Raw genomic sequence first — 25,566 nt, forward strand, 5'->3', positions numbered from 1 at the left:
AAACCACAAAGAGAGAACGCTTTCTTGGTGTCAGCCGCTGACCTGGAGCCCACCCAGTCAAGCGTCCACTGTGCCACAGTGTCGTAATGGGGAACCTTGGGGTTGCCTGCCTTCGTTTGCAGACTCTTGTCTCGCAGGGCCAAGCTAATATAATCGTCGTACTTTGACCGATAAAATTCCTGGTAACTCCTGTCAGCGGCAACATCCCGAGGTTGAAGCAGGTTGGTGAGGTTTGGAGGGACCACTAGAACGAAAACGTTATAGCGCACCAGTCGCTGAGAATCAACCAGTTTAACATAACAACCGTAGGAATCAATCAAGTAGAGAACAGGTTCTCGGTACAGTTGTGTCTCCTTCCTCCCACAAATCACAGTCTGCGCATGTTGTAGGAGGATGTCATCACTCCACATTCCAGGGCTGTTGACGTCCAAAAAGACGCCAGCAGGACACTTATGCTTGTTTTTCAGCTATGAAAACAGCAGGTGCGGCATCAAAAACTTGCCTTCAGCGGTGATAGCAAACGTTGCGGTGAAGCGTTTGTAGCTGGAACCGCCCTTTCGTAACAGAAGCGCTCGAGATCCACACGTAGTTATCGCTGACTTTGGTTCAGTCTCGAAGTAGCGGGGGACTTGGTCCATGTTAATAATGTTCTTAGTCTTGATCCCATGCTTCGCGATGAGGCGCTGGGCTTGCTGGATAAACCGCTGGCAAATAGCGGGTGCATCTGCCGTTAGAGTCCGTGTTGTAGTCTGTCGACGAGATACCAAGTTTCGACGCCCCTTGAACCTCGCTAACCAGTCTGATGAGGCTTCGAAGCCAATTGCATCATTGCCGTGCAGTTCACGATAAATGTTGGCTGCTTGTAGTCTAATGTACGAGTCTTTCACTCGTAAGTCTTTGCTGTTCCGATACGCGGCCCACTTATAAAGCCTCTCCGCCAAGGCGTCTTGCAGTTCTCGTGGTAATCTGTCGATCACGCGAAGCACTCTCCAGTTCGTCCCTCTTTGCCCACCAGCCTCAAATAGAATAGGCCAAAACACCATGTCGTTTACCAACAGCATGAAAACCTTTTCCTTGGACACCACACTGGTATTCTTCAAGAATCAAGAGTTTCTGCATGACAGTATAACTACGACGTGAGCTGGGCATCATTGGCTGGTGTAGTGGTGCTGAAGTATTGTTGGAAAGTAGATATTTTTATAATGAGCAGTTGAGCGTTGATGGTCTCAACTACAATGAAAGAATGGGTGGAGAGTAGATTTCTACATGCATTAGAGTCGCTCTAAAAGCATTGGCTTAGAGTTCATTAATTTTTAATAGAACCCTTCCCGCGGTGTGGCCTTGTATTCTACCTTACGTTGTAATCGAGGTTGCACACTCTTCTGAACCACATCATAATATTTTTTAGTACGCCTGGGCGCTTTGTGCGGGGTAAGACGGTAGCTAGGCTCTTTATGCTAAGCGCGCCCTTGTCATCACTTACGCAAGCCTTAAACGAATCTAACGAAACCCTTCATGCGTCCTAATTCGCTCTGGTGATCGCAAGAGGTCATTATTACTGTCTGTTTTATGGGTGGGCGTTCATTTCCTACACCCGCTGTACTATAAAAACAGATGTGGAAACTCAACTGTTGTGGCGTTTCGATAATACAAATATGACTATTAATATCTAACTCAAGTACTACATGTAGTACTCCCTCCCTACCTGCTGCTGTTTCTGCCTTTTTCGCCTACGCTCATATCAAATAAATTAAACAACACACCGTCGTCTTCGCTTTTTGTACTTCAGGGGCCTCGTCATCACCGGTCAAAGAGACAAAGGGCGTGTACTCACTCATGCACAGCACGACCCGCTTTTTGATGAGATCTTAGAGGATAGCGTGCAGACTCACGCGCTGACCTTCGTCGAGTGATACGCGGTGGGCCAGCACGACGTCTTCGGATCGTTCGGCTTCGGGCACGTAAGCGGGTGTAGATGATGATCGACGGTAGAAGGTGTTCGGGTCGCTGACACGAGACACTTTGCCCGAGTATCGCGGCTGGTGGCTGTACATGAGGTTGGTGTCACTGCGACGTGAGCTTGCAACGTAGCTGTGACGGAGTTCGCCACGGGGGTCGCCACTGCGAGGATCACTACGACGCACCGACGCGGAGCTGCGTCGAAGATACGGAGCCATGTCGCTCGGGCGGAGCTGGTTCAGGTCGCTAGAACGCACCGTGGAGGAGCCACTGCCGTACGATCCGTACTCTCCGAAGGATCCGTGGGACCCACGAGAGCCGCGAGCAGCAGCAGCCGCGCCATAAGCTTGGAAGAACTTTTGCATTTCGAAGCTCAAACGGCCGTCTGTCCCGCCACTAGAGCGTGGAGTGGTCGAATTCGGCAGCGTGTTGCCCACCCCACTTTGGTAGAATTTGTCCATGTCTCCTAGATCGATGACAGAGCGTACACTGGAGGCTGTGGTCGTCTGCGAAGCGTACGAGAAGTTGGAAGCAATAGAACGCGGCGATGAAAGACCACCAGAAGACGCGTAGCTGTTGGAACGACGACGAATGGGACCGGAAGAGCGGCGAGAGGAAGTCGGCAAACTCTCAGGCGGCAGCTCCGATGGAATATCCAGTGCTTCGCCGTTGGCGTTTGAAGAAGAAGACGCAGCGAGGTTGCTGATACGACGAGACGATTCGGGACGCTCAATGTGACGAGATGAAGACATGGACGACCGCGGTACGTAGTCGACGTATGCTGCAAGACGATCTTCTTCGTCTTCGTCGGTGAATGAGCCTTGGACCTCACGCCGACCAACCAAAGAGCTGGCATCTGCCTCAATGAAGTCAAAGTATTGAGTCTTTTGGATCCAGCCTTCCGGGATCGCCTCTAACCCATCCTGGGCAGCAAAGCAAGCACCAATAAACATGGCACGGCGACATGTGCGTCCACCTCCGATGATGTTCTCACGCACGGCTGTAGGGTAGTCGTTCAGCACAAAAAGTGGCTGCAGTACAGCGTGGAACCCTCCAGGCAACGAACCACGGTTACCGAACTTCTGGATGGCCTCGTAACTAGGCAGTTGCGACTTGGTGAAGGCCTTGAAGATGACTTTACGCTGCTTGACACTCAGCCTCTCAGTACGGATGCTCATACGCATGGCCTGCAGCACGGACGCCCCGAGAATCACCTGCTCCAGCACAAAAGCCGCCACGAGCGCTGCGTCACGAACACGAGTCCCGACGTAGAAGACCTTGACGAGCTCGTCCACTTTAGTGAACAGTTGATTTGTACCAGCATAGAGTGCCACGACAATGGGGATCAGTGACAAGACGTCGATCGATCGGCACTTGACAGCACAGTGAGGCCAGCCCTTGCCCGAGTGCACACGCTTGATAAAGGCCCTGGACGACGCACTGAGAAGACGGTGGTCGTTCTTGAAGCCCCAGTATGCGTCTTTCGCCAGTTGTGACCCGTGGATGTGTCCTCGTCGAGCGATGCATTGCAACAAGATACGGGCCTCGAAACCGGTCGACGACTCCATTCTCGTGCGACTTCCCTTCTTATCAGTGCCATCCCCCGTGTCATACAGACCGCAAAAGGCAGGGTCAAAGTCCAGTCGCAGCAGATTAGGGATGGTCTTCTCCGGATGGGAGACGCCATTGAGCGACGTGGAGGCCGCGTCGGCAACGAAACCACCGATCAGCGCCGCGAGAGCGCGTCGCCGCGCTGCAGCACTTAGTGGCAAGTCCAGCGTGGCGCTGGGAAGTGGACGCTCGACAGCCTGCACGAACTCAGGCGTGGTGGCTGTGAAGCGGTAGAATCGCTTCTTGTTGTACTCGAACTTGGTCTCTTTCTCCACCTTCTCAATGTAATGATGGGATAGCAACCCTTGCCCTTTGCGTACAGCCTCCGCCACACTCTTGGCCTCCATTTGCTCGAGCATCCAGTCCACAGCCTCCATGCCAGTAAAACAGTCTCGGTACTTTTTGAAAAGGTGGCGACGACGATCTCCCGTGGCCACATTCTGCTTCATACGCGCAGCCAGTCGCAGTAGCGCCTCCTCCTGCTCCTGCTCTTGGTCATTGACGGTGGAGGACTCAGGCACGCGCTCCACGGCCGTGGGCATGGAAAACTGCATGGTGGGCATGTACGGTCGATCTTGCGAGCCCAAACGAGGCTCCGATCGACTGCGTGTATCCGTCCCCGAAATGGAAATGCAGCAAACGTCCGTGACAACGAGCGAGTTTGGCCGAGGCGACGACAGCCAGAACCGGTCTCTAGTGTGGAAGAGGCCGGCCGTCCAGTTGCATCGCGCCCGGTTGTTAGGGCTCCACTATGGCTGCACTTAACATGTGCGAGTGCCTAAACAGCAAGGTGATCGTCTGTCCGTCAGGGTGCAACAACTTGACTTGCCTTCACTAAGTGGACTGGCTCTTCTGGACCGACTCGTGTTAGGTAACACAACACAGAAAAGCTCACTTGGCGTCAGCGAGGAAGACCTGAAAAGCCAAAGATCCGCCGTTTTCGAAAGGCAAATGGATCCACCGTTGGCATCATTTTGCCATAAGTGTAAGTACATTGACTCCGACAATTTGGCAAGCCTTACTACTTGTTGCCACCAAGATCTTGTCGTTGTTTTGCTTTTCGGCGGATAGGCAAGTGGCTGCAACGAACGCGACCGGTTGCCAGGCAACTTGCCTCATGCTCTCTCGAGGTCCATTGTGCCTGCGAGCTTTGTACCGGAGAGAGACGAGCCACATCGGCTTCAACGTTGCCGCAATGTAGCGCTTGACACTTTCCACCAGTCCAGACGGGTGTGGCTCCAGCGCTTTAGCCCCGCCGAAAGGCGAAGCTACTGCGTTGTATTTCATTTCACTTGGGTGGCGCTCCTTGTCATTTCTCTGACTTGAAACGGGCGTTTGGAGCCACCATATCACCTCTGGAGATAAGATCGCCGCTCTTCGCGAAGATGGCTGCGCTCGCTCGCGAGATCTGGCCTGTCTTGATTGGACTACAGCGTCGAGGATAAGCATGTTTTCACATGTACTTCGAAGAACATGTGCACACCTATGGAATTATGCAATCCGCTGGGGCATATTCAGCAATCGTGAGACTATCCTGGGTTGAGTCGTATTGTGCATACATGTATATTAATAATACTTGTCTTCTTTCTTGGGTCGTAATGATATGTTATTCACGTCCCCTGAGTTGTGTGCTCAGTGAGCACTGCTCACCCGGTTTCCATAAATACGTACTACGCTGTACTTCTTCATACATGAAGTATTAGCTCACGTAGCTCGTTGTCTTAGACAACTTGTCTAGTTCCTCTGACTGTTACATCGTGATCAGCGACTCGCTATTTCTGCGGTGTGGAAATTTAGTCACTTTGAACACGAGTGTCAGAAGCTAGTGTCGAGACGTGAGCGTTTCTCGACGTTGGCCCGATGGTCCCACCCAAGACTCTGAAGGCGACGATCACAACAACTTCAACGACTTCAACATGGGGGCGTTGGCAACGTCAAGCAATACATGTAATATTTTATTTAATAACAGTTGAAGAAGGCCTTGCGGCGGGCCGTATATGTGTCATATAACTTGTCGTGATTTGCGTTCGCAACTTATTGTTTCCTTCCTCTTTTAAAGAAGGGGTCTTTCTGCCTGTTGCATGTCAAGCAATAAGTATGATTAATATATTTGTTCTTGCCTTTTAAATTTGTTTATTTGTTTACGACAGTAGAACCGCTTGCCGTCATACTCGAACTCGGCAGGTCCATCGACCTGCTCAATGAAGCGTCGACGAAGCAATGTCTGGCATTTCCGCACGGCCTCGCTCTTGTCCCTCGCCTGCCTGTGCTCGAGCATCCAGTTCACAGCCTCCACGCTCGAAAAGCAGTTGGGGAATTTCTTGAGAGGGCTCCGATGGTGAGTTCCGATTGACAGACTCGTGTTCAGGCGTGAGCATAACTCGATCGGCCCAAGCTCCTTTCCTGGCACTGTACTTGGTTTCGCTGCGACCTCTGACGCAGACGCCTTGGAACAGTGCAAACCCATGACGGCAAGCGGGTGATCTCGAACTGAAGCAAGGTAAGGATAAACTCCAGACGGTTTTCAATAAAGGGTGATTTTTTTCACCCAACGCTCTGAACTGAAGACTTCACCGCACCCATCTGTTCAGGTCTCCGTGAACAAATGGGTGCAGTATGGTCTCTGATAAGCTCATGACAGAGGCCAGAAGCCATTTGTTTATATTTTTGGTATGGGCTACAGAAGAGATTTGTATATTCCCTCAACAGGTCTCGCTGTTAAAGTCGTCATCATCTATCCGCACCCGAGCTATAAAATCCTCTCCCAGTAATGGTTCCCCGCCAGGGACGTGCAGTCGCACGACAAAATGCTTTTCCCACTGCTCGAGACACAAGTCCTCCATGATGGGAATTGTCACCAGTTTAGAGGTTTCCCCAGCAGCAAAAGTCACTTCACCTGCAACCTGCTGGTAGTCTCCACAATCTTTACGCAGAGTCGATGCGACTTTCATACAGGCTGCAAACTTCAAAGCGTCCACTCCGACAGCAGAGCGATCCTCAGTCGCGTAGCCGATAGTCAGTGGTCGAGTCAAGTTGCTAGTTGCTGCAGAGCGTGATAATGTCAACCCCACGAGACCGTCGGTATTCCCCTCGACACATGCGAACCAAGAGTTTGTAAACTTGACACCTGTGAGTGCTAAATCGTAGGCAAAAGCACGGCCAGATTGCGGTAACACGGGAGATGTTGAGATTCCTGGTGCGCCAACAAGTAAATCACTGCCGTCCAGATCGAGTGCAGCACCAAAGTGAGATTGGCGTTGTTTCTGCGGATATTGCATCTTCACGACTTCTTTAGAGGCCCATTTGGGTGTGCGCAGTAATACACCAGCACCGTCACGAACTTCGTCGGCACGTCGGAACACGTAGAGGCTTCCCACTTGCTCCATCGCTCCAAGTCCTTCCTTGCTTGTGTCAAGACCATCGCTTAGCACACGATCGATCGTGTTATTGGCGTCGACGCCACGTTGACCAGGTGCAGCAACGACTGCTACGCCCAAGACGTCGTCTACTGCAACACTTGATCCGAAGAGATCCTCACTACGTTTATCACTGGCAGCCAGACGTGCCTGGAACTCCCACTCGCAAGTCCATCGGTTTATGCCCTCACATTTAGCAGTGGGGAACTGCGTTCCCGGCGCGCGACGACGGAATGTGTAGGCTGCACCAGCCCTCGATGTTGTTGTTTGCGCAGCACGTGTAGCTCCCCACGAAAAGCGCACATCGTCGAAGTTGATATGGCCCCACACGGGATTACTGGAGGCATCCACGACTCGAATCTGTGCCGTCCGATTCTCGAACGCGCTCAAGTCCCACGTAATTTCTTGCATAGTCTCCCGACACCGACCGGTGGCTCGAAGTTTTGAAGTGGCAGTAACGGGGCAAACTTTGTTTGCCGATGTAGTAGTAGAAGTCCAGTCCACTGTGCCTTCTACCGCGACCTGCTCCGCCGCCACCGATTCAGAGACTGCTGCGGGTTGGCCATCAATCAGCAATTCCACGTACACAACTCGGATATCGCAGCCGCCGCCAAGACGAAACGACATCCACTGTCCCTCGACTGTAAAGGGAAGAGATGTGAGCGTGCCCTGCGGTCCGTCTCCTTGGGTAGTGCCCACTGATGCACTCGCACTTGGCAACTTGTAATTTGGTGCACGACACAGCTCGTCATTGGCGAATGCACACATCTGAGCTGCCACTTGTGCTGCAGTCGTTGCCTTCCCTGCTCCAGGACGCGCCTCAAATGTACCCACCCAGTAGCGACCTTCATGGTTGGCCCGTTGACCTGGTGGCGACGCACCGACAAATGAGCTTGGCCGGTAAGTATTCACACGTCCGTAGCTATTGTCACCGTACGTTGGTTGCTGGTCAAACGCTGTCCCCGTAGTCAACCATCCTGTTAGATCTCCAGTCTCAAAATCCCACGTCGTAGTCGTTAGCGCACTCGATCTAGCGGCACCCACGATGGCCTGCTCACCGCTTAGACCAACACTAAGGCCAAACTGATCCCCAGGATTCCCGTCTGGAGCTGACAACCGAGCTTGTTGCTTCCATCCAGTACCGATCGCAACAACCTCAGAAATTAGTATCTGTCGAGTTGGATCAGGGATAAAAGTGCTGCTGAAGGCCTCGCACGAAGAGCACCCGTTTCCAAGCCATGTAGCTGTCATCATTGGTACTGTCACTATTTCTCCGATGAATGTCACAATCCAACTGAAGCCCAGATCGATTGATCCTGTACGACCAACTTCGAGGAGTCTGAATCCTAATGCCTCAATGGTCGATCCATCGCCGTCTTGGCTGTTCGTTCCTTCCAGTGCCGCCTTAACTTCTGCTGCCGTAGCAATGTAGCTGATTGCGCGTGTAATGCCAGTAACCCCACGTCGAGTTGCTATTAATCGAAATGAGCCACTAATTAGCGGGTTGCTTGTGCGCAAAATAATTCGCTGCTCCTGCGCCTCGAGGTGGAAAACATAAGCAGCACCTTTCGCAAAATAGCGACGATCGAAGTCTGCGCTATAATATTGTTGGGCAGTGAAGACGCCAGCGTCAGAGAACGGGGCTCCAACGATGATTGTCCGCTTATCCATATCCGTGGCATGTCCAAAAGCGTACCCTTGTTCTACCGTACGCTCCAGTATCTGATGCTGTACACGGTCACCGGCATGCAGTGTCGACACAAGTTTCCACAATCCATCTACATCTCGCTGATAGACATACACGTTTTCCAATCCTGAAGCTCCCACGACCGCGATGTCACCAAATATCGCTACAGCATTTGAGCCTGCGTAATTGTGGTTGATATCTTCCGTGGGTAAAGTGGGTTCATCAAGCCGTGACTCCTCCACCCATCTAGCTGCCGGACTTAATCTTTCTCGGTGATAGTAATAAATGAACGCAGCGTCAGCACCTGGAGCACCGATGATAGCTCGAATCGAGCCAAGGCTCCCATCAATCGCCACAGATGTCCCAAACAGCATACCTGGGACACAATCGGACGGGAAAACCGTGACATCACGCTCCCAAAACCCGCTTCGACGTACGAATAAGTGCACAGCGCCACACTTGACACCAGCCTTGTTTCTCTCAAGTGGTGCACCGACGGCAGCTACATTTCCAGCACTAAAGATGCTAACAGAGCTGCTATAGTCACTTTGTGCTTGAGCCACAGATGGCTCTGGATTCAGATGCGCTAAGTATGAGCGCGTACCACTTCCACCATCTCCGTTATCCTTGATAGTAAGCGTTGACCACAAGTCTCCAGTCACACTAGGCCAAATACCAGGAAGCGATAGCCGCATCATCACGGTCTCGTCGGGATTCTCTACCACGTAGTCATTTGTTGTTTGAACAGTAAACGTATGAGTAAGATCGTCTACGCCGTCAAAGAAAAGCTCCCCCGAGCTGGATGAATAGTCCGAGGTGCCAGCATAGTCAAATATTGAGTCCACCCAGAGCGATCGTCGCTCACTACTGCCGTAGAACTGGTTCCGACCATTAGCTGTACCAACTGCATCAGCAGCAAGCCATCGTCCATTCCCCTCCTGCGGGAAAGGCTCTTGGCCCATAATATCGTTCGCAAAGAAGACCGATGATGATCCTTGTTTACCAGAAGCGTCCAGACTCGACAGTTTCCTGTAAGGTCCAATGCTTGGAATAACAGCAACGTTCGTCGAAGCAGACTGTCGGTCAGAGAAAGCATCCCCTGTATCGTACTCGATATAAAGCTGAGGAGCAGCCGATACGTCCACCGCGCAAAAACCTCCCAGCCGACTGCAGCGCTGCACTGTGACGTCCAAACTGTCTCCTTCAAGCACGTTATATGTCTTGGTCGAGAAACGCAGAGCCATAATTCCCAAGTCGGCTACAAAGGCACCTCCAGAGTTCGTTCCTGATACATACGTATCCAAGTTAGGTGCTCCGATGACAGCGGTACGTTTGTGGACTGCAACTGCCGATCCAAACCAAGCAAAATACTGCTTCTTGCGCGGGAAAAATGATGCCTGTTCGGCCCATTTCCCGATGCTATCCCGAGTGAAAACGTAAGCGCTTCCTCGTAACACTGGTGCCAAGTGATTGATCCACTTCACCGTAATTTCCCCTCCTTTAAGCTGCGTGTTGTCAACCTCTAACAGCGGTATCTCCCCAGAGCTTCCTGTGAAAGTTACATACCATGAGTATCCTTTAGACGCGCTAGGGCCATCTCGATGTACAACAACGTCTGTCAGATTAAAATCCGTTTCTAAAATCACCTCAAGTCCCGATGAGCTGATGTCGTACGCAATCGCTCTTGTCTCCACCCGTCTCATAGTCGTCACTTTTGTCGGGTCTTCTCCAGCGTTGGAGCGCAGGAAGCTAAGCATGAACGAACCACCTTGGATAGTGTTTGTGGTCTTATTCTTCAAGACGCTAGCTGTGAGAGCTTGCACCGCCTTTCGAGTTGTGCGTTCACCCTCATAGAGCTCATGAGCACCAACAATAATTGTGTCTTTCGCCACCGCGACGCTTGTTCCAAATCGATCGCGTGCGCGTAAATCTGACGCATATAGAGCTTGTTGCAGCACGAATAAGATGTCACTGCTGCTGCGTCGAACAAACACGAGGACCACGCCACTCTCCACTGCATCAACTGCGCCATCACGACGATATGTATGACGGAGGGCAGCAACAACTAGCGTGTAGGTAAAGATCATATCCAATTCCAACGCATTTCCGAAGCGATCTCCGGGCCGCATCTCAGGAATTACTTGCATCAGCATTTGGCGACTTTGGAAGTAGCCGCTCACCAGGTCAAATACGAACACAGCCCCACTATTATCGGCGTAGCCCGGGGCACCAACAACCACAGTCGTTGTTACAGTTCCTGAGATCGCCACAGAGTCTCCAAATCGATCCCCACTCGTAATCGCATTAGGCGCAGCACTGAGAGTTTGGAAAAGTAGCCATTTATCAAGCCCGTTGAACTGATAAACAAAGACACGACCTTCTTCGTTATAAGCCCCAGGGGCTCCCACGACAGCAAATGGGTCGGAGAGCGCAACTGCACCGCCATAATCACGCACGTCATCGATTTGAGCAGCTGGTGGTGCGAACTTTGTGTATTCCGACCAAGTGCTCAACTGCTTGTCTCGTGTGAAGATGTAGGCGGCACCACATTGAAGTCCTTTGGCTCTAGCCCCATCACTGCGAAACGAGCCAGCGGAATACTCGTGCATTTGAGCGCTTCCAGCGCCAACACCTTTTGTTAATGCACTCGGGTCAACGACAAGGTCAGGGATATTCCCCACGTCATCTCCGTGGTCGCCTGCCCGCAATGTAAGTCCAATCTCGACCCCCGAACACAACGTAGTGAAGAATGTGTCGACCTGAACCTCGCTGTAATCTACTGACATTACTGCAGCAATCGCGGATTGGAGTTCTTGCAAATTTGCATCGAATGCAACCGGATTCGACGCCTTCCCATTGAATAGAATGCGCAAATGTCCTCCGTCGGCATCACACAACAGTGACTGTTTCTCAAAATCACCGAAGATTGCAGCAGCGGGTGCGCCCACAAGTAACGTGTTGCCCTGCAAACTAACACTGGAACCGAATAAATCGCCGCCACGGGTATCATGCCCAGCAATCGTGCCACCCTGTTGCCTCCAGTCATTATTACCGCGTGAAAAGACTGTCACCATGCCAGCCGAGCCGCCTGGTAGTCCAGCATTGGTGCTTGAACTATCAGCTGACAGCGACGACGGCTCGTAACCACCAACTTGGACAACAACACGAGCGTTTGTGCCTTTAAGCTTGGTAATGACAGGCACAAGTGAAGGTAAATGGCCTGATGTATCTATCACGGGGCCGTAGTCATTCTTGGTATTCACTTGCAGAAACGTGACTGTCCACGAGTATCCACCATAAATATTCATGGCATTAGTACGACGGACAGTAACATCATTTACTGACACCAGTTTCTCCAGCGCGACTTCAACATCGTGATCACTCGCACCGACAGGGATATCATCAGTTTCATCATTTGGGAATATATCTGTTCGGAACTGGAGCCTGAAGAACCCTGACAAACGACCCTGACCGTCACGCTCCGTGCGCACAGTCAACCCTGCACCATACCCGGTCATCAGCACACCCTGTGGCAATAGCTGAGGCACATCATAAAGCGTGTCACTTGCCGTGAACGTAACACGCCAGGTGTAGGTATCCATCGCGCTCGGCGAAGAACGTAAGACGCTCCAGACATTCAAATGTAAATCCTGAGTCAGAATAGTCGTTAGCTCTGCTTCATCAACATCGTACTTGATGTTCCGTGTGATAAAGTTGCCCAGCTGGAGTGTCATGGTGCCCCCGAGCGTAGTGGAGGGTACCGATATCACCGCTGATGATCCACTTCTTCCGTCACCAATAGACGCCGATCTTCCTGTAAGCTGACTGCTGCTGGTTACAGTCAGCGCGTCCAGGGAGCCTTCGGCATAAAGAAATGTAATATGCCATACGTACCCGTTACTGCAGGCACAGTACGTGTTAGGCTCTCGGGTGACGGTAACTGTCTGAAGCCCAAACCCCAAGTCCATTTCCAAAGCCACACTCATTTGAGTGGGGTCGGCATTATACGGGAGACGGCGGGTTGGCCCGATAACCCCCAGTTTCAGATAGAAAAAGCCGCCGATGGTTTCTCCAGGGGCAGCTGTGCTTGTCAGAATCTGCACGGCTGGTTGCTGCTTTGCTGTTGTCTCAAGAACTTGAATTTCATTGACGAAGGTTTCTGCATCGCCCAAAGCTGTCACGATCTGAACTGCAGCCACTGGCTGGCTTGTACCAGGTCCACCAAGTACGAGTGTGTCACCATCCACGTCAACGCTTGAGCCTAACCGATCACCACTCGCAAAAGGAGAGCTCCGTAATCCATACACAGCGGAAGAAAGCATGTCGAAATATGCACTGGTTTCAAGCGCCGTCTGGTTGCACAGTGCACTAAAGTTGACCCTGTAGTCAAAACCAAGACGGTCCACAACAAGATCCGTGAAAGTAGCTCTCCCGAACACAATTGGTTTGGCTGTATCACCGAGTAGTCGTCCGCCAGGGGGGTTCAAATGCAGATCCACACTTTGCGTTGGAGCCACGTTTGCGTTGGCCGTGCAGGTCAATATCCGAGCACCGTTAAGCTCCAAGGCCGTCGTACCAGCATAGTCCAGAGCAAGCGCAGTGTCTCCTGTCTTGATTGTGTACTCAAACCGCAACGCTGGACTGGAACTTCCACTCACGTAGATGCCATATCTCGTGATCGTAGTAGACCCAGAAGCTGACAATGACGAGACCGGACTAGGCTGAAATCGAAGCCTAGGCGTAGGGCCTTGTGCTCCCAGTGGGCCTCTATCAATGACCACACAAGCGCTAAATATTACCTCCATTGCCACTGTATCTAAGACTTTGTAAAGACCATCAGGAGACACGAAGCGTGTTGATACAATACTGGGCTTGCGGCCGTTCACTTGAAGGTTCTTGTTGTAGCTGAGGCTGCCTTGAGTACACGGATACGGAAGATTAACATCTGCCAGCGTTGTTGGGTTTGTTGACAAATGTAAGATCGCAGTCGGAGTCGTATCATTTACGTTAACGGTCGAGTCAAGGGAGTGATGATCCACATATTCCATATCCGCAGAGTAATCGCCTTCCTGAACCGTGTAGACGAATGTGAGAGCTGTTGAACCGCTACCAGAGCTATATATCGCCTTGCGTGGCACCACTCCCATATCTAACCAAAGGAAGGGAATTCCCTTCACGACAACGTGCTGGCTGAAAGCCACAGTGAGTGCGATTTGATCTCCACACCGGTAGACACCACTCGCGGATGGTGAGGAAACATTCAGGATGGTAGGGACCTTGTTCCCATTAACACTCAGCGACACTCCAAGTGATGTCGGAACAGGAAGAGCCAGCACAGCATTTGTAGTAGGTGTAGTCGAAAATCTTTTAATGGACGATTGGCCTCTATTGAGCGTCAACGCGCTCTGGTCGAGGTACATAAGATCGGGAGCCACATCGCCTGGCTCCACAGTGTACTTGAATAGCAATAGATGTCTGTCGTTATTCGCATAACCTTGACACAAGACAGATCTCCCACCCTTCACAGTGTTAAGTAACAGCACAGGAGCCTTTTCTGGGTATGCACTCGGCGGAGGCTCGATAAACACCTCCAAATCCATCTTGACGACGATTTCAATCACATCCCCAACGACGAACGAGCCACCGTTAAATGTCGGGGCTGTTGTACCCGCGTAGACGCTTAGAACTTTTGGGGCTCTTGTGTCAATCACAATGTTTGCAGGTACTAAACTGATGGCAGCGAGCGACAGGTCTGCACTTTGCGCGTTGTAGTTGATGATTTCGCAATTTGGCGCAGCACATATCAGGGCATTGACATCAAATTTGTCTAGTCCGGAGGAAACTTCTCCTTCCTTTACGATATAGAGGAAAACCAGCGTCCGTGTGGAGCTTCCAGATGCGTACGACACGATGGTGCCCGTATTAATCTTCAGTGCTGGTGGCGTTACTCCCGATAGCGCGACTTCGTCTGAAAACGTAAGAAACAATGTGATAACGTGTTTCGTTCCGTACGTTCCTGCGCCCACGTCGGCTGTCAAGTGCGTAATTGTCGTCACGAATGACAATGCTCGATCTACGATGACCTGAGGACTCAAAGATGGCGGATCTGGCAACGTCAAGTACGCATTCAGAGTGGGTGCGTTGGAAGCGCGTCGGATCGTTGCACCATTAAGCACCAGAGCCGACCTGGAACGGTAGTTCAGTCCATTGGGGGCTGCGTCCCCCAAACTCACGATGTAAGAGAAGAGTAACGACTGACTTCCACTGCCTGATTTGTACACGGCCTGACGATTATAGATTCCCACATCCATTTGCAGTATGGGCGAGCCTTTTGTTGTGTTCACAGTCACTAGAGCCGAAAAACTGATGCCGATCACAACTTCATTGCCCCGCGTAACAGTCGGAGAGGGTGCAGATGATATGGCAATACTTGTGACAGTCGGAGGAATCCCATCGATGGCTAATTGAGCATTGTTTACCAGTGCCCTGCCTGAATTTGTAGTGCTCGCCAACGATAGAACAGCAGAAACTCCTGTCGTCCCCCTAGAGTCTACGAGTGAACGAGTAATAGTACCGCCATTCAGCCGAAGTGCCTGGTTGTCCCAATAGTTTAAGAAACCAACTCCTGCGGTGTCACCAGCCGAAACTCGATAGACAAATGTCAGCACTTTGGAGCCGCTACCTGTTGTATACCCCGCAGGACGCTTAATCGGTCCAGTCTCAAGAATTAGACGCGGATACCCCGTCACGTAAACTGGCTTTGTAAATGTTACCAAAATCTTAACCTCGTCTCCAGGAGCGTAAATGCCGTTGCTGCTGCCACTTGTCACGCCCACCGTTGCATCAACAGTTGGGATTGCAGTGTCAATGACGATATTGTTTACGGTGGAAAGCTTAGCTGGCACCGCTGTCATGGTTACAATCGCGTCGATTGTCGGACGCTGCGAGAAACGCTTAATAAAGCCACCATTGACGTTTATATTCGCTGTCACATCCAGCTTCGCGGTCGCGTCACCACCCTGGACAGTGTAAACAAACACTAAAGTGTTGGTGTTGTTTCCGCTGTAGAATACTGCGTCACGCATCCCTCCCGAGCCACCCCCGACTGACGTAAGCGCCACTGGCAACAGCGGGTTGCCATACACTGACACAGGCTGTGAAAATTGCACATTCAGGTTGATCTGTTGCCCTGTGCCATATTCGCCATCTCCTGGAATTGGACTTGACACGGACGTGATCACTGGAGCTGTCGTATCGATTACCACCGCGCTGCTTCCAGCTAGAGAATTCGCGCTGCCTAATGTCGGCAACATGAGGATGGGGATCTTACCGTTTCGGTCCGTGATCTGTCCGCCGTTTAATGATAGAGCAGTCGTAGATGTGTACTCTAAGTCCAAAGTGTTATCTGTGGTCACGACTTCATACTCGAATACGTAACTACAGGACCACACGGTAGTTGTCGCGACGGCTACGGCTTCTCCATTGGCTCCCGCTCCATTAACAGAAGATGCAAGCTCCAATGTCGGTGCGCCCTTGATTGAAACGTCATCTGAGAACGTCACTTGCACGGAGATCAGCGCGCCGACGCCGTAGGGCATCGGATACGTCGAGCTGATTAACGCACGCACACCCACAACTGTCAGTAGGGGGGCAGTTGAGGTATCAACGACTATACTGGAACTCACAGAGGCGCTGGAGACCAGAGAGGCTGTGACAGTTCCCGCCTCAAGTGATGAAACCACGTTACCACCAGAATCGAGTAGCGCCACGACGGGTTGGATTTCGTTTGGCTGGCCATCCAGAATTCCATCAGAAAGGTTGCGCTGCAAGAGTAATGACACGGGATTACCCGTGAGAACGTCAAATGTGTCTGACACCTGAGAAATAGTCGTTTTCTTCCAAGTGTTCTTGCCTTGGACCTTGGTGTATAGTGTGAATCGCAGCGAGTATCCATTCCCGACTCTGTCAATGTTTAAGCTACGGAAAGTCGCCACCCCTTTCTGTACTCTGACAGTCAGTTCATCAGTTGGCGTAAGTGTTCCGCGCGAAGGGTTAGCAGCAATAGCCACGCGAACCTTGCTTGTACTGTCAGCCTCGAGAGCATTACCACCGGAATCAAGAAGCTTGAGCACAGGCTGGACAAGAAATGCCTTACCACCCGTAGCTCCTCCTAGTGTAGTGTTGAGCTGAAGCCTGTTGCACTCACCTGCAGCAACGGTGAAAGGGTTTGTGACCACTGTGTTTCCACCTACAAGTACCAGATCTGTAGTATAGCGCAGTATGTACGGTGACCCGGCAACATCAATAAATGCACCACGGAATCGACCGATGCCGCCAACAATCGAAACGTTCAGAAGGGCTGCTGGCTGCAAGATGCCTCCAACAGGATTCACTTCAATCTCAATACGAACAGAGCCCTCCGTTACTGTCGTCACGACATTACCGCCCTTGTCTACCACGCCTGCAGTTGGCTGCGGCAAGAACGGTGTGCCACCGTAAGCCGTACTGATATCAGCAAGAATCGCAAGTCTGTACCGGGGACCCACGACAACGTCAAACGATGAAGTTTCTGTCCGCACGCCATGGTAGTAAGAAGAGAATACGAGAGTGAACCCAGCATTCGCCTGATTGATGTACAACCCTGAACACCGCGCAATTCCGCTTTCGAAAGTAAAGGCACTTGCCACGGGATAGATAATTGCGAATCGAGACGGGTTATTTCCGATGCTTACAGTCACGACGCCGTCATTTTCGGTAGTAAGAATGTTGCCGCTGTCGTCGGTCAGCGCGAGCACCGGCTGCACAGACAGAGGCTCTCCAGCGGTGGATGTCAGCGGCTGCACGAGGACTGTCAGTTGCTTCGCCGATGCTCCCAGCAGGAGCAAGCCCACAATGACAAGCAGCATTGATGTACACCGGTCACGCCTGCATCCTGTCATCACAGCCAACAGCGAACAACTCTGGTCAGTTAGTCAGTCCCTCGCACATCAAGGAGTTCACACCAAATGCGCCGCAAATAAAGATTTGATTCAGGATCTTCAGACGCGACCTTTCGCAACAAACCATCGTCTCCATGGTTAGTACGTGATTGCCGCCTCTTGACCCTGCATGTTACTTGGTGTAGAAGCCATTGTAGTCGAGTCTCGTGCACAGATTCGACAGATGCGAGTTTTGCTGCCAGACAAAATGCAGGCGACTAAAACAGTCAGAAGACGGTTGAGTGAGTATCATCAGGCGAAGGATCTTCCGTACCTGCAACAGCGAACGTCGCAGCAATTGCTGCATGAACTCTCCCAGCAGCGAGTCGAACTGGTTTTCGAGATCGTTCGTCATTCTCACAAATGGGTTTTCTTTATCGCCTTCACGCTCCGTCAATGCACGCTTTACATCGTCGGACAGCTCCCTGATACGAGTCCGCCGCATGTCAACCTGCGAGGACTGCCTGCGTCTAAGCACGCTTCTTTTCTTCTTGCCGCCAAACGTTCCCGTCTGACGCTGGTAGCTCGCCAGTGCAACTTCCGCCTCTTCACGCGCCTTCTTCTCAGCTCTCCGATCCCTCTCGGCTTCGCGTTCAGCTTTAATCGTCTCTTCATCCAGGAAATACGGTCGCGTGTAGCTCTCGATGCTGTTTGCGAACGCCATACACACCATCATGAGTCTCGTAAGGACACGCAACAGATCCGGGTCTGTCAGCAAGCATTCCTTCAGACAAATGTCCAGAAACTCGCCCTGGAACTCCAAGATATCGTCCACGGTCCCTGCGCTCGCTAGCTGCTGCTGGAAATCGTGCCATCGGGGCGAGATCACCTCAAACATCATGTAGTACACGAAGTTCTGCTGAAAGTGCAGCATTCGCTGTCGTAGGCAGAATGATGGTCCCAGTGCAGCACGCAGCGACAATTCTTTGGTTGCCTGGTGGTTCATCCAGGCGTCACAGAGCTGGCGCTCCACGTGCTTGCAAAAGAAAACGTGTCGGAAGATCATCTGATACTTGGTCAACGCACCGCATGAGATCACAAGAGACAGAGGCCACTTGACGTTGTAGTCGAGAGTAAATGCATCAATGACCTTATACCCAGGGTGACCGATGGAGGACGACGCAAACGTTGTCAGCGAGTCACGGGGGCCTTTTTGAGCGCGTTGGTGGATCGCTTCCATGTGAGAGATGAGATTATGTGGCGACAGGAAGCACTGCAAGTCGTCCTTGTATGGGTCGGACGAGCACGTAGATGTTTGGAGGGACAAATGGAGCAACGATTCCAAGCGCGGTAACGACAATTTATCAGCTCGCAACTTGAGCTCCACCTCAGCTACGTCCATAAAGTCGACGAAGAAGTCTCCCTGGTCCATCAGGAAATAGTGTTTCAGCGAGATCAGTCGGTTCTGCAGGTCGTTCTCCCGTACGAACAGGTCCAGCAGCACACGACTAGCAAACCCGTGTGCCCTGTCTATCAGTTCTTCGTAAACTGATTCACTCGAAGAAAACACAAGCTCCCCTGCAAATGGACAGTCCACTTGACGACTGCATGTGCGGAAGACATTCAGGTACTTACCAGCAGTCAGGATTTTCTGGGCGACGCGGGAAAGGAATAGCGGCACTTGCGATGCACGAACCGTGTATCGACTCTGCCAGTACGTCGAGTATGGGTTATCTTTTACGTCCTCTTTGCTTACTTGGTCATCTCGCCGAATCATAAATTCATCGTATGGATCCACAAGATCTCCATGGTAGACCCATCGTTCTACCATCTTTAAATACGGTACACTGGCTCGCTCCATGAGGAACGAGAATACCTTGCGTGCGTTGGAATCACCTGCCAGGGAGGACATGACCCGCTGAATCTCGGAAAGCAACGACCCGCCACCGATCGTTTTACGGCAGCCGTCCACCAGCAGGCTTAGCATCTCCAACGTCCTTAAGCTTGGCTGCACATAGTACCATAACTTTTGGATGGTAAATGAAGCTGCCCCGTCTGTTTTCCTTGCTAAATGCTCCAGCTGCCCAACCATGATTTTATATTCCTTCACCAGCGTTTTCAGCGCCGCGCAAAAGGCGTGACTCACTTGGCCGTACTCATACCGAGAGAACTGCTCAATGTAGAGCGTTAGTTTTAGGTAGAACTCGCCCAGCGATAGACACCGTGACGCCAAAGTCAGGAGAGACGGATCCATACCAGGTTGGTTCAGTCCAAACTTGAATGAGCGCGTTGATCTTGCGGCGTCAACACCACGAGTTTCGGTGACGGCTAGTTTGATATAGCGGCCTTCCACACCCAGAAGGACGTATAACAAATCGTCCACGATGATGGATTCCTGTGCTGAAGGAGGGTACGTGGACAATGGAGGCAGGTTCAAGTCGCCATCATCTGGTGAGTTGTGTCGCTTGGTTTGCAGCTGTACAAAAGCCTCGCCGGTGAGATAAGGGCGTTCTCGATTCCACTCCGGGTCATAGGGCAAATTCGACTTCGTGACCTTCCACACCTGCATGGTATCGTTGACACCATCATTCTCTTTGCTCAGGACGACAGACGGCATGTTCGTGCCTGCTGACACATCTTGCCCATACCAATCGGGGCGTACGGAAAGATAGAGTTCAGCTGTATGCATCTTGAGCAACACACTGTCGCTCGTTGCAATCGTTTTCTGTTGGCCCCACAGTCTGTTTGCAGCGCCCACTGAGACGAATGAGTCTTGGTTACTAACAGGATAGTCCTCACGGCCCTCTGCAGCAGGATTCACAAGTCTCCACTTCTCGCTGTTGGAGATCACTGGCCCTTTCTTCATCGTTAAGGTCTGAGTAGCTGGGTCTACCGACAAGAACTGTCCTTTGCAGCTCCCGCCAACGCAGTATAACGAGACGACATCCGAAAAATGAACTTCTCCACAGTCCGAGCGTAGAGTAGTGTTTTGCAGCACGAATATCTGATCGGCGTCTCCATCCAATCCATCTCCACTCACGTCAATCTGGATGATAGTCGACAGTTGTGAGCGATGTGCAATCCCTGCCGGTCCACCCGCTCCCGTGCCTGATCCCGTCGGCCTTGGCGGCAAATACAATGTCGTTTGAGACTGCTGGCTAATGTCCTTAACTGTCGATATTTTCAAACACTGACGGCTGCCTAGTCGCAGTCGGATCGGCGAATTATACATAATCTCCGCTCCACAGCTCGAAGGTTCTCTTTGTTCCTCGCCTCGTTCTCGATGATAATTTCGCGTCGACGTCGCCAAGGCCGTCGACGTGCTGGTGCTTGGTGCGGAGTATATGGAATGGGTCGCCGAGAAACTCGACCCTGTGTACTGAGACGATGCAGCGGGCGAAGGGCCGCTTGGAGCCGCTTGTGAGCCTAGCAAACTGTCGACGCGACTAAGCATGGCCCGATGTGGCGACAGTTGGCTGTTTGGATTCAAGTGTTGCGTCTGCATATTGAAGCGGCGGTCTCCAGTGGGCGCGAACTCGACGCTGTTGCTGCTGACGCTGTAGGAACGTGGGGTACTGCGTGTGCTGCTGTGATTCGTGGGTGTCGTGTTGCTTGTATTGGCTGCACTCGTATTAAGACCCGAAGAGGTCGCTGTGATCTTTTCCATCACCTGGCGCTGCTTCTCCACCTCCAAACGCGTCCTGGGCGATAGTGGATCGTCGTCCTCGACGTCTACATGCAACGAAGCGGATCGGGACGAGACGCCACCGGCGCGGAGCTCGCTAAAGGTCGGAGCACGTCCTCCAGCACGTATCGGGCCTGACGCCACTGGCTTGGAGGACAGTGAGCGGCTACGAGAGTCCACAGCAGGCGGTGGCGGAGGTGGCGGAGGCTCGTCTTGCATAGTTTGTCTAGCGCGCGCTTTTTTGTATTAACGTTAATCACGACAGGTTAAGTACGAATGAGAAACCTCCCACTTAAGTATGAAGAAAATAAAAGACGAAAAACCGGAAGACTCATGCGGGTGCGTGGCGCTGTGATCCTTTCAACAAGACACTGACCAAGCGATTGATATCGGCGTTCTTCTGTCAATACCGAGCAGCTCCCGGTCTCCGTCGGTTTGGTGCTATACATGCTGCTATTGTGGCTCGTAGGCGCCATCTTCACGCCTGCAGAGGACAAGGGCGGCATATTAGCACTGTCCGTTGCAAAGTAAGTCGTGTGCAATTGATACTGCGGAGATAGAGGGCGTCCTTCTAAGCGAATTCGTATGTTAAGTGTCATTCTGCGCCACATTCGCCCCTGGGTCTACCTTACTGCGGGTTTCTACCATCCATTCGTCATACAGGTTAGCTTCTGCTTCTTTTGTAAGTAAGCACGATGTCTAACGCTGGCCGTCAACTGCAGCTAGTGTTTGTTTTACCATTGGCCTTCGGGCTGGCCAAGCGCGTGGAGCCAGATCTTGGTGCGCTAAACCTCGCGCGACTGCTGCTGTTCGCCAATACGGCAGCGGCAGTGGTGATATTTGTGAACCTCTTCGTGCTCTACATCATCTTTCGAAACCCCATCTACCTGTATGGCATTCTAGTATTGAGCCCTCGTGCACGTGGTGGCGTCCTGTATCTGACGGTGCTCTGCTGATGTAGCGAGGCGAGCTTTTCGGGTTTTACTGGCGGAATGTCGGCGCTTTTGGTAGCCTATATGAAGCCGACACCGTTTGCGACAGCTCCTCTGCTCCCAGGCGTCCAGCTTCGTGTACGTTCCTCTTGGCTGTGGTTGCTTTAATTCAGTTAGCTGCATCGTGTTGACGATTGTGGCCTGTGTCTCTCAGTTCTACCCACTCGTAGCATGTGTTACTTTCTGCTTGTGTACGATGACCGGTATGGTCTTTACCGCTATCCCGGCACTTAAGCTGATGCTTGTGGGTTCTGGGCCGTTTTCGGTGCTCGGTGGGTACTTTGGATGGTACTACCTCCGCTTCCTGAACAAGAATCGTGACCATACTGTTGGCGATGTGTCGGATGAGTTTGCGCTGATTGCGCTGCTTCCTGACTTCTTCACGTATGCATCGTTTAGTAATTTGTTTTTTGCTGCGAGTGCTAATTGTGTTTTGTAATGCTTCAACAGTCCACTTGTGCGACCGCTGGCAAACTTCTGCTTCAGCGTGGTTAAGCTCTGCGGATTCTTTAAGAAGCGTGCAACTCAGAAACCTAAAATGCTCCCGATTCTCACGGTGCGTTTGGCGGGTAGTTACCTTTGCCCATGGAAGATGTGGTTGAGCCTTGCATTGTTGCGAATGCTGTAGGAAATTAAAAATGACCCAATTGCTGAACGCCGAAAGTGAGTGCATCATCATGACATGAAATTTTCAGCTTAGTTTGTGATCTAACAAGTATCTGGTATTTGCTTCCGTAGGGCTCGCGCGATGAAGGCTCTGGACGAAAAGCTGGCAAAGCTTGCTCATGCCCGAGACGACAGGGGAACTTCATCGTTATTGTCTCTGGAAGTTCGCAACGACGAGAATTAAGCATTATCCAAATTACAGTAGTAGCCGTGCGTGCAACTACGCTGTAGAGAGAGTACTTTGAAGTTTGAAATAAGTGAGGAGATGGTTAGAAAGACGCCCGACTTGTTCTTATACCCAATGCTGTGCGACCCAGGGTGCGGTAGCATTGTGTGGTTTTGGAAGGAGCGGAAAGCACACTATCGCTGCGTTGGCTGGCGGTGACACAGCCTCTTCATCGAGACTGCGATACTCAGCGATTTTGTCCGGAAAGATGTCCTCTAGAAAGCACGCTCTAGCGTGGGCCATCTCAAGCCAGTGGTCGAACTTGTAGATGTACTTGCTCACAGCAGCGAAGTGAGCGTGGAGGAAGTTGTACAAGAATAGAAGCGAAGCTTCACCTGCATCGATACCAATACGCCATGCGACGATGCTACTATTATACCCGCTTTCTCGTTGCTCGTTGGCCATGTGATCTGTCTTCAGCAGCCCCAACGTTCCCGAGGGAGGCGACCAAATCAACAACTCGACGAGTTTGCCAACGACAACAGTATCGAGATCCAAATACAGGCAACGCGAGTGGCCTAGCGAGCGAAGTTTTACAGACGTTGCAGTTGAAAATAGCTGACACTTATTCCACCATCCCTTCCAGCCTCCACCTAGCGGCAGAAGAGTCAAATTCTCGTGAAGATCGACACCCTCAGCGTTGTCAGTCAGACAGGCAAATGTCACGTGAATTCCCCCACGATGACGCATGACCGAGTTATAGAGCCTGTTCACATACTCAGCACCATACTTGGTGCCCCACTTGACACAAACAACCGTGACTCCATTGTCTGCACTCGCTTCATCGTACAGAGTGTTGTTATCGTCGAGTTTGTCAGACCGAACCTCTTGGTTTACTCCAGCAGAAGTCATCATGACTGTAGCCAGTTTATCGTGCATGATGCCCTTGTCGATACCTGCGCCAACGTCACGTGCCAAATACTCCCAATAAATACGGACAGCCTCGCTCTGCCGTCCCAGTCTACGTAGCAGCACATTGCGGTTGTAGTGCGCCTCGGGAAATTCCGGACGCAATGCTAGTGCCCGCATGCAGAGCTCCAGTGCCTCTTCCAGACGACTCGCGTCTACAATGGCGAGCTGCACCGCCAAATTGACCAGCACCTCGATGCACTCAGGCTGCATGTGCAGGATCTCTTGGTACAATGCGATGGCATCCTGGTGGCGCAAACGCTTAGCCTCCGTTTCGGCGAGCTCAAACTGCCACTGGAGTCGCCACTTTAACCGCTGCGCGTAGCTTTCTGGATTAGAATTCGCTGCCGTCACCTCTTCGAGTCCATCCAGTGCCCGTCGGTAGTGAGCTGCGGCACTTCCATACTTACCTGAAACCGCAAGCAGCGCAGCCAACCTAGCGTGCCAGCGAGCGGTGCTTGCCGACCCGCTTATTGTTGCTATCCTGTACCGGACCGCCGGGCTACTGAAATAATAAGTGAGAATCTTAGGGAGCTTGAAGTTCAAATTAATTATGGCGTGTTCCTTAGAATTCTGAGACGAGCCTCCTGCGCCCAGTCGGACGCTCATATACCGCCTTATCCCTCTCATAACCGACGTTTTCTCATTGCCGACAGACCATTTTAGCCAATAGAAACCTGAATGGAGTTCATATGTTGTGAGCTTCTGTCCGCACTAAAATGCTATACCGACACCGCTAAAACGGAGCTGACACCCACTTGTGATTCTGCTTCGTGTCGACATCGAACATCTTGTATTTCCAGGTCTGTTATGGGGCGTCAGTGCACCACTGGTACGGGTAAGTCCAAAAACTTACAGTCGCACGTCATTTACCTACAAGCACAAGCTGGAAGTGCTTGTTTTTTTTTTACGTAATTCATGACACTGGTAAAGCGATAAAGAAGTTTTATCCATCTGTGACTGACCAAGGAGAACGGAGAAAAAGGATGCAGCTTATATCGGACTGGAAGTCGTCCCGGGTCCTCATCGAACTGATGTTGTGACGGGGTTACACAGCACCTTGCGCTAGAGGAAGTTATCTTCCGAGAGTATACAAACTCTCAGTGAACGGCAGTTCACAGGTCCCCTCTTTAATTAAAGAGAGCGAAGTGACCTAAATAAGGTAGATTGTAAACTGAGTATATTTATAGGTAGGTTAAGTTTGAGGTTAATACAAACTATCAGTTACCTATAGAAATGCAATGTCATTTAACCAATGGTTGGTTTTGAATGACCTTGGTACCTTGTACCAAATATCCCGGAGTATGACATGTCATACTCCTGAAGTGTGAAGTGTCACACTTCATGTAACCAGGGTACACTTAGTGCTACGTACCCCGTTACAGATGTGCTTACAAGTAAAGGGTCACTATGAAAGGGCGCGCAAACTTGGCGACGGTACCATTCTCCCGGACGGTGCAGAAGCGTACACCTCGATGTGGATCAGCTCGTTAAGGC

At 51.5% G+C, this 25,566-nt stretch overlaps 6 protein-coding genes across 6 annotated transcripts; 1 reads left to right on the plus strand and 5 right to left on the minus strand.

Moving 5' to 3' along the window:
- Positions 1-463: 463 nt before the first annotated feature.
- On the minus strand, positions 464-1,149 carry PITG_01151 (uncharacterized protein; the record flags this gene model as incomplete). The annotated part of the gene is made up of 3 exons (XM_002909621.1): positions 464-467; positions 523-932; positions 1,039-1,149. The coding sequence occupies 3 exons, from the start codon at positions 1,147-1,149 to the stop codon at positions 464-466; spliced, it is 525 nt and encodes a 174-aa protein (XP_002909667.1).
- Positions 1,150-1,639: 490 nt separating this feature from the next.
- Positions 1,640-4,124, minus strand: PITG_01152 (uncharacterized protein; the record flags this gene model as incomplete). Its single annotated transcript, XM_002909622.1, has 1 exon — positions 1,640-4,124. The coding sequence occupies one exon, from the start codon at positions 4,122-4,124 to the stop codon at positions 1,869-1,871; it is 2,256 nt and encodes a 751-aa protein (XP_002909668.1).
- A 2,148-nt stretch (positions 4,125-6,272) lies between these two features.
- On the minus strand, positions 6,273-17,612 carry PITG_01153 (uncharacterized protein; the record flags this gene model as incomplete). The annotated part of the gene is made up of 3 exons (XM_002909623.1): positions 6,273-8,036; positions 8,142-17,542; positions 17,597-17,612. 3 exons carry the CDS (start codon positions 17,610-17,612, stop codon positions 6,273-6,275), a joined length of 11,181 nt encoding a protein of 3,726 aa, XP_002909669.1.
- A 172-nt stretch (positions 17,613-17,784) lies between these two features.
- PITG_01154 (gamma-tubulin complex component, putative) lies at positions 17,785-21,045 on the minus strand (the record flags this gene model as incomplete). The annotated part of the gene is made up of 5 exons (XM_002909624.1): positions 17,785-17,847; positions 17,926-19,467; positions 19,564-20,188; positions 20,240-20,870; positions 20,958-21,045. The coding sequence occupies 5 exons, from the start codon at positions 21,043-21,045 to the stop codon at positions 17,785-17,787; spliced, it is 2,949 nt and encodes a 982-aa protein (XP_002909670.1).
- A 678-nt stretch (positions 21,046-21,723) lies between these two features.
- On the plus strand, positions 21,724-23,118 carry PITG_01155 (uncharacterized protein; the record flags this gene model as incomplete). The annotated part of the gene is made up of 8 exons (XM_002909625.1): positions 21,724-21,791; positions 21,870-21,939; positions 21,999-22,165; positions 22,238-22,334; positions 22,423-22,607; positions 22,719-22,824; positions 22,897-22,931; positions 23,007-23,118. The coding sequence occupies 8 exons, from the start codon at positions 21,724-21,726 to the stop codon at positions 23,116-23,118; spliced, it is 840 nt and encodes a 279-aa protein (XP_002909671.1).
- Positions 23,119-23,226: 108 nt separating this feature from the next.
- Positions 23,227-24,678, minus strand: PITG_01156 (uncharacterized protein; the record flags this gene model as incomplete). Its single annotated transcript, XM_002909626.1, has 1 exon — positions 23,227-24,678. One exon carries the CDS (start codon positions 24,676-24,678, stop codon positions 23,227-23,229), a length of 1,452 nt encoding a protein of 483 aa, XP_002909672.1.
- Positions 24,679-25,566: the final 888 nt, after the last annotated feature.

The sequence above is a fragment of the Phytophthora infestans genome, genomic scaffold (assembly GCF_000142945.1).
Source record: "Phytophthora infestans T30-4 supercont1.1 genomic scaffold, whole genome shotgun sequence".
Lineage (NCBI taxonomy): Eukaryota > Oomycota > Peronosporomycetes > Peronosporales > Peronosporaceae > Phytophthora > Phytophthora infestans.